The sequence below is a fragment of the Mustela nigripes genome, chromosome 1 (assembly GCF_022355385.1).
Source record: "Mustela nigripes isolate SB6536 chromosome 1, MUSNIG.SB6536, whole genome shotgun sequence".
NCBI classification, from domain to species: domain Eukaryota; kingdom Metazoa; phylum Chordata; class Mammalia; order Carnivora; family Mustelidae; genus Mustela; species Mustela nigripes.
This window is the reverse complement of record NC_081557.1, coordinates 6,739,186-6,747,387: the sequence shown is the minus strand read 5'-3', so window position 1 is coordinate 6,747,387 and position 8,202 is coordinate 6,739,186. Positions and strand designations below refer to the sequence as shown.

Below are 8,202 nucleotides of genomic sequence, written 5' to 3'. Positions count from 1 at the left end.
CCTGCAGGCTCAGGAGGTCTCATCAGTGGAGTCATTCTAGGTCAGGGGACGAGGCCAGCTTGCTGTCCCCCAAAGCAACTGTTCCAATGTTTGTATAAAAGTGACCGTTGTGGGGCCTGTGTTCCCATCCAGAAAGCACACACAAGTTTCTTACCTTGTTGAGGACTCATGTAACTCTCCTTTTACAGGCAAAGAGGCTCAGAAAGGGACCGTCCTTTGCCTGTGGCCACAGAGCAAGTGGGCAGCAGAGTCAGCACACCACCCAGGTCCACGGCTCAGAGACAGCGCTCAAGGCTTGACACAGAGCTGCTGTTCCCTCCCAGGGTGTGCTGTGGGAGGGAGGACAGGGCAGGAGGGACAGTGGCTGGATGACAAGCTACGGAATGAATGAATGAATGAATGAAAAGAAGCTAGAATGAGTCTACGAATGGGTTCCACCCCCGCCCCGGAAGGAAGCCGCCTAGACTGAGGGCAAACGGGCGTGCCCAGGCCACCTTGCCCACACACCCTCAGTGCTCTCTTTTCTAGGGGGCCGTAAACTTAAAGCTCTCTCAAGTTTAATATTTTAACTCGGCTGCCTCCAAGGCCTCAGTCATTCCCTTAGTGGCCACCAAATACACTTGATGGGCGGCTCCCCAGACCCAGCCCTCCACGGAGCAACGGGTCCAAGGACGCTCGGTGAATTACGAAGAACTATAATTCGGTCTTCCGGCGGCCGCCCCCTCGGTCCTTCGAATACCGAGAGTTCTGGTTCCGACGGGGGCAGCCGGAGTCCGCAGAGTCCAGCCCGAGCACCCGACACCGCCCGGCCCGCAGCTACCCGAGCCTGCCCTGGACCCCGCGCCCGCGCGGCTGCGGGACCTGGGCGCGGCGCCACCGAAGGGGGAGCACAGGCTGGGCCCCTAGTGGGGCGGGGATGTGGGCGGGGCCTGGCTGGGGGCGGCCCGGGCATTGGCTCCGCGGGCCAGGGGCGGGGCTTCAGGGGCCACGGATCTTGCTGTGAGTTCACCGTCGGGATCGCCTCCCAGAACCGCGCCGTCCAGCTCCCGAGCTTTCGCCGACTGCGGGTCCGCCGCCTGCGCGCGTCAAGGTGAGTTCGGGCCGGGACTCTGCAGCCCGTCCGCGACTCCCAGGGGCCCCCCTGAGAGGCCCACCCCGTGGCGCCCCGTCCTGGCTCGCGCCCCGGCCCCTGTGTCACCCCCGCGCATGTCCTTTCCCGGGAGCCTCGGGCTCCACGGTGTTTCCCGCCCGCGTGTCCGTCCCAGCGGCCACGCCCGCGCCCCCTCCGCCTGCAAGGGGCAACGCATCCCGAACCCTAACTCGTGGTCCCGCCCTTCACCCTGAGCCCTCGCCTCCGCCCCACACCCGGGACGTAGGAGTGCCCTCCCGCCGCCCAGCGATCCCGCCCGGGCTGGGGGTCGTATTTTTAGTTGATGGTGATGTGTCCTCCTATCTTTAGCCGCGGCCGCGAGTGTCCTGAAACGGATCCGGGCTGGGTGCTCCGGCAGAGGGCGGGGAGGGGTCGGCGCCGGAACCCGAGCTGGGGCTGAGGAACCCGACCCGCGGGAGCCAGGGGTGGGGGCCTGCTCGCCCGAGCTCTGGCCCTGCGCCGAGCGGACACTCGGACATCGCCCAGGCCGGAAAGCACGCGGGAGGCTCCTCCCAGAGCTTGGAGACCCTGGCAAGATCCCCGATCGTCCCTTTCCCCACCTACCGTCTGGTCGTGAGACCAGAACACCCCAAGAGAAGAACATCCCCCAGACGATCCGCATCTGATAAGCGAACGTGCCACTCCTTGGGGGGCCCCTGCCTGGAGCCCTAAGCGAGCTCGAGACCCTGGCTCGCGCAGGGACGCCTCTTAGATGCTGGGCGACAGAGCAAGCGAGCGCCACCTAGCGGCCGTGAAGCCGAGCGCAGCCCCGCACAGGGACCCCGAGGATCCCGGGAGACTCCCGCCCGCGAGCGAGCGGGACTCGAAGGCTGCCTCCAGGGCAGGCGGGAGAAGACGATCGCTTGGAGGGTGGAAGTATTCGGTTTTGATCTTGTTCGGAGCACTGTCCCCGGATAACCAAATTGCTTGAGGAAGGCAGGCCCTACAGCTGTTTGTCGAATGAATGACAGGGACCCCCAACCCCATCTGTCCTACATCTCTCATTTGTAACTGTGGCAGTATGGTCTTCCAGTAGCCTTCTGGTGATGGCTTTGTCAGTCCATTTTATTGATGGGGAAAGTGAGGGCCAGAAAGGAGACGTGTCTTGCCCAAGGTCACAGAGAGTCCCAGATGGAGATGGATTCAATTTCTGGCTCCTGATTTCGAGGTCAGGGGTTGGCTCTTTGAACACCGGTGATGGGGAGTGGACTAGTACTCCTAGCCAAGGTAAGGGGCTGTGCCTCCCGCAAGTCATTCTCTCTGAAGGAAGCCCAAGGCTCCTTTCCAGGGCAAGCTCCCATCTGCTCCTCCCACTTCTGGGGAAAGCCACCCCTTCCCAGCCCCCCATAGCCTTGTCCTGATGGAGAGCTCATTCTCATATCTCTGGATCCTTGCAAATTAGCGGAGAGGGGTAGCCAAATGGACTTAAATGGAGGCATTCTGGGGACCGAGTAACCCCAGCTTAGCTGGGAGCCTGTTTTTTTTCCTGCTCCCCAGCTTTCAGAGGTTGGGTGGCCCACTGCATCAGAGCTACAGGGACCTGGCTGGGTACTGGGGCCCACTTTTCCTCTTCCCAGCTGAGCAGCCTCAGCAACGTTAAGGTCTCTGAGGTTCAGCTTCTGCCTCTGTAGAAGTCAGTGGTGACACCCACCGTGCTGTGCCTGGGAACTTTCAAATGGGAACTGTGTGAGGGCAGCTGGAGACTGGGGTCTCACGCTTGCCAAATCCGAATCCTTAGGGCTTGATGATTGCAATTCCCAGCTCTCCCCTGGGTGGCTGACGCTGGCCCAACCCTTCCCCCCCAGCCCCAGTTCTCCCCACATCTGGAAATGGGCGGGTACATCTGGCTCAGAGCGAGACAGCTGTCAGGGACGCCCAGTTTGTTGTGGAAACACACAGGCTCTCTTGGCGCACTCTGTGATGGGGTGGGGGGGGGATGACAGATCCCACCAGTCCGCCCCACTCTTCGTGAGTGCAAAGGAGGGAAAAGCTGCCCCAGGACTGCTTGCCTGCCAAGGACACAGGTCAGGTGGCTGTTGGCGTGCCCCCAGGTCTAGCATGGTGATCACAGGTAAATGTCCGCTCCATGAGTGAGGGGTGCGATCCCAGGACCTCGAGGCACCCACCGCCTCCCCCGCCCTCCACCCTCCGCTCAGCTCCTTCCAAGCTTAGCTGGAATTCTGCCACTGGAGAGTCACTCCTTTGTTTCCTGTTAAACTGCAGGTGCTCAGGGAGGGGCAAGATGTCCGGTCCCTGTGGCTCAGTGTGACTGACCTGGAGTGTCCGGTCCTGGGGTGGGGTTTCCTGAGTGAGGGCCTGGGCTGGGAGCTGGGACTCTGCCTCTCCTGCATCCTCCTTCCGCCTTCCTGCTCCCTCTTGCCAGCCCCTCATTCTTTCTTCACCCGGCCCCGGACGGAGAATGGGGCCTAGGAGCAGGCCAGGCCTCCGAGCTGCTTCTCCACCCCTCCCTGGCCCTTTTCCTACCTTCTCAGCCCCTTGGCAGCCTTCGGAGGGGGCAGTGGGGGAGGGGGGCTCATCTGGTTACCCTCTGGACGACCTTGGACACATTTCTTTGCCTTTTGTGTTCCAATTCCACATCTGGGCTCTCATATCCACGTTCAAGGCCAATCCCCAACCGTGGGAACACCAAGGAGGGCCTGCCATGCTTCCTTCTTCTGTTAAGCCAGCATGACACCCCACCACAGTGCACTTATTTTTTCCACATTAAAAATAGCTTTATTTTTTTCTGACTACACAAATGATATGTGCACCTAAGTAACACATGCTTATTATTCAGATCTGGAGCTTATAAAAGTATGAAGAAGAAAGGCAAAATCATCCGAAATCTGCCACTTGGAGAGAACCATCATCAGCATTTTGCCAACCATCCTTTTTTCAGTTACATATATCACTTTCTAGTAACAATACCAAATATTACAGGTAGTTTTTATCTAGGACGCTCCTCTCCTGCCATATCACTGACTCCAAACCCCTTCCCTGCCTTCCCCCTCCCCCCTACCGCGGTCTACATATAACAACCCCCTGCTGGCCTTCCAGGTTCTCTCTCTCTCTCTCTCTTTTTTTTTTAAAGATTTGATTTATTTATTTGACAGACAGAGATCACACGTAGGCAGACAGGCAGGCAGAGAGAGAGGAGGAAGCAGGCTCCCTGCAGAGCAGAGAGCCCGATGTGGGACTCAATCCCAGGACCCTGAGATCACGACCTGAGCCGAAGGCAGAGGCTTAACCCACTGAACCACCCAGGCGCCCATGTTCTCTCTTTTTATGTAGGGTATAATCCTACTCGGGTCATATCTGTAGGTACACATACCTGCGTGCTTACACGGGGAAGGGGCAGAGCAGAGGGGAGTTGGTCACTGCTGTCAGAAATAGAATCTTTTTTTTTTTTTTAAGACTTTATTTATTTGAGAGAGAGCGAGAGAGCGCACACGCTTGAGTGAGGCAGAGGGAGAGAGAGAGAGAGTCTCAAGCAGACTCACTGCTGAGGGCGGAACTCGACACAGGGCTCCATCTCATGACCCTGAGATCGTGACCTGAGCCAAACCAAGAGTCGGGCGCTTAACCGACTGAGCCCCCCAGGTGCCCCAGAAATGGAATCTTCCATACTACCCTTTTGCATTCTGCTTCTCTCCCTCGTCAATGCCTTGTGCAAATCCCTGCAACATGTGTTCTGGGTTGGGTGTTCAAACGGGGATGAGAGGAGGTTGATAGCAACGACTAAATGAGATGCGTTTGCAAGGAACTCCGCAAAATGCCAGGCACAGCGCAGAGCCCCCAAAATATTTGTACCCTCCACTGCATCTTCCCGTCAGGTGCTGGGCAGGGTGGCGGGACAGTAACTATGGCAGACTCCTTCCCGGAGCTGGGAACTGCCAACCCGGAGGAAAGAAGGGGCACTCCGGCATGACCTCACTTCTGGGTGGGATGAGATTGGGCCCAACGAAGGCGTCTGTCATTCGGCCCTGTTGGCCGAACACCTGCCACGTGTCCAGGCCTGGCACGGGCAGGTGGCCGAGACAGAGTTCACAAAATCTCTCTCATTGGTCCAGTAGGGGACCAAGACTGGTCTGAGAGACCTCCCCACACAAACTTGACAGTTGCTATGTCCTGGGACACAGCTGATGCAGAACCCAGGCAACAGCGATGGGCAGAGCCAGAAACCCAGGGCGAGAGACCAAAGCCAGGACTTTGGATATGACTCTGGGCCTGTCACCCAGGTTCCCAGGCCTCAACTTCCCTCCTGGACAGGAGAGGAGCTCAGTGCTGGTGATCCAGGCTCCCAGGGGCAGTGAGTCTGCAAGCGAACACGTGCTTCCTCCAACATGGCTTCCCGCAGAGGAGTGGCCGCACCTGGGCTCCTGGGGCTGACGGGGGGGGCCTCAGAAATGACACCAATGCCTCTGCCTTGTGTCCTTCTGTCCCTGACTTGCACCTTTGGTGTTTCAGCTCTTCAGCCCCCCAGGGAGACCCTCGTGAGAACAAGACGGGAGAGCGCGGCTGTCTCCAAGAGTTCCACTTTGCTGCTGCTAATTTTCCAGAGCACTTTCAACTCTTTTGGGGAGAAACCGATTTTTGTTGTCTCAGCCTTCTGACTTCTTTCTTTTTCTCATCCCTTGGGACATCTTCGGTCACATCCCACACATCAGTTTTCGCCCTTCACCAAGGTTTTGGTGTCTGTGGCCAAGGCCGTGAGAGGAGGCTGCGGTCCCCACTGTCCCCAGCGCCAGGAGCCGGGCCTGGGCGCTGAGGTCACGATGTCCACCAAGGTGCCCATCTACCTGAAGCGTGGCAGCCGCAAGGGCAAGAAGGAGAAGCTGCGGGACCTGCTGTCGTCGGACATGATCAGCCCGCCGCTGGGGGACTTCCGCCACACCATCCATATTGGCAGCGGCGGGGGCAGCGACATGTTCGGCGACATTTCCTTCCTACAGGGCAAGTTCCACCTCCTGCCAGGGACCACCGTCGAGGGACCTGAGGAGGATGGCGCCTTCGACCTCCCCTTCCAGTTCACCCGCACCGCCACGCTGTGCGGGCGGGAGCTCCCCGAAGGGCCATCCCCTCTGCTCAAGAACGCCATCTCTCTCCCTGTCATCGGTGGGCCCCAGGCCCTCACCTTGCCCACAAGCCAGGCCCCACCCAAACCCCCTCGCCTGCACCTGGAGACCCCGCACCCTTCCCCACAGCCTTCCCCGCAGGAGGCAGGCAATGTGGACATCTGGAGAATTCCAGAGGCTGACTCTGCCCACAATGGGCTGACCCCCGAGTCAGGGGCCGAGGAGCCCTTCCTGTCCCATGCCAGCTCCCTGCTCTCCCTGCACGTGGACCTGGGGCCTTCCATCCTGGACGACGTTCTCCAGATCATGGACCAGGACCTGGGCCACATGCAGATCCCCACGTAGGACCAAGGCTGGCCAGGCCGGGTGCTCAGGTTGGAGTGAATGCTGGGAGGCAGGGGGCGATGCAGCCCGGGCCTAGAAGTCAGGATTCCCGAGGTCCCGCTGCGTGGTCGCTGGCCAGTGATTTCTTTCTCTGAGCCTTTTTTCCCTCCCTCCCAGGCTCTTCCTAGGGGCAGAGTGTGCCTCATTGCTTTCCCCTAAAATACACTAAGGACACCTGCAGAAGTCAGCCCAAAGGGCCCTGAGCATCTCGAGCCAGCTGGACCCCCACCGCCAACTGCTCCTCCTTCCCTCACCTCCCTTGGATGAGGGCTCTGCCAAGACGGACTCCCCTTTCCACCTGCCTTCTGTCTCAGCCCCGGGGGATGCCCTGATTGGGGGCGGGGCACGGTTGGGGGAGGCACGGCATAGCCAGCCAGACCTTCGGTTCCATGTCCTGGACTAGGAACATGGCATCGATGACCAAATGTCCCTCGGCCCCATCCCCCTCCCATGACCAGGAGATTCTGGTCGCAATAAAACTTGCTGCTGCTGGTAGCTGTGCTCTCTGCACCCTTGACCTAGCTTTCCTCCAGAAGGCAGACTGGTCTCTGCGACATGGGCTGACCTGGGGAGGCAGGGGGAGGACCCCACTCCCAGAAAGCTTGGTCCCCTTTGAAAACTTCTACCTGGGAGCAGGAACCAACCAAATGCCACCTGGGGATATTGCAGTGTTGCTTCTGGTGTTTACAAGAGGTGGCTGAGCCCTGGGGTAAGACAGGCGCCATGCCCAGGCTGCTGGGGTCTATGGGGGCGACCCAAGAATGAAAGAATAAGCCCTGGTGCAAGGGACCAGCAGGTGCACCAGCATCAGGGGACTGAGGGCGCGTGCAGGAGGGAGGGCCAGACCTGGGGCCAGGAGGGATCAAACAGAGCTCATCAGCACTATTTAGTGAGCAGTTAGGGGGCACTCAAGTGTGTTCCCGGTGGCGGGGATGTCAGACGGACGCAATCCCTGCTCTCCTGTAGCTCATATTCTAATGGAAAAAGAATATTGAATTTGTAAGCAGGTAAGAGGATTTCCCACCGTGTTGAACAACGGTAAAGAAAACAAGATCGGGCATGCCTGGGGCAGAGGGCCCATTAGGATGGTCAGACATGATTCTGGCCCAAACCTGAAGGCTAAGATACACTTGTGCATAAGCAAAGGCACTGAGGCACCAGAGTGAATGACAGAGGAGCCGCCAAGTGGTAAAAAGAGCGTGGATCTCTGGGTCTGACCTAGTCTGTGTGAGATTCAGTTTCTCCATCTCTAGAATGGGTCAGTGGTCCTGACCTCGCAGGGTTGTGGGAAAAGTTAGGGACAAGGTTTATGAACTGCCACATGGAAGGTACTCCAAAGTGGCTATGGACATAAAGGAACGTGGGGCTCTGGAAAGGCAGGACTGGGGAAACAGCTTGGAGTCCGCTGGGAACGGCTTTGCTTGCAATGGGGAGCTGTAGAAGGATTTTAAGCAGGAGAGACACATAGTCAGATCCAGGTTTTAGCAGGTCACTGCCCGAGCCAATGGAAGATGGACGGAAGGTCAGAGAGGAAGAAGCCACTGCGGGGTGAGGAGGGGAGAGGGCTAAGGCGGGGCTTGTGTCTGATCGGTA

The 8,202-nt window shown here is 58.8% G+C and overlaps 1 protein-coding gene across 1 annotated transcript; it reads left to right on the top strand.

The window, feature by feature from the left end:
* The first annotated feature begins 910 nt into the window (after positions 1–910).
* On the top strand, positions 911–7,119 carry CDC42EP2 (CDC42 effector protein 2). The gene is made up of 2 exons (XM_059383347.1): positions 911–1,090; positions 5,618–7,119. Exon 2 carries the CDS (start codon positions 5,926–5,928, stop codon positions 6,568–6,570), a length of 645 nt encoding a protein of 214 aa, XP_059239330.1. The 5' UTR covers positions 911–1,090; positions 5,618–5,925; the 3' UTR covers positions 6,571–7,119.
* The last annotated feature ends 1,083 nt before the right edge of the window (positions 7,120–8,202 follow it).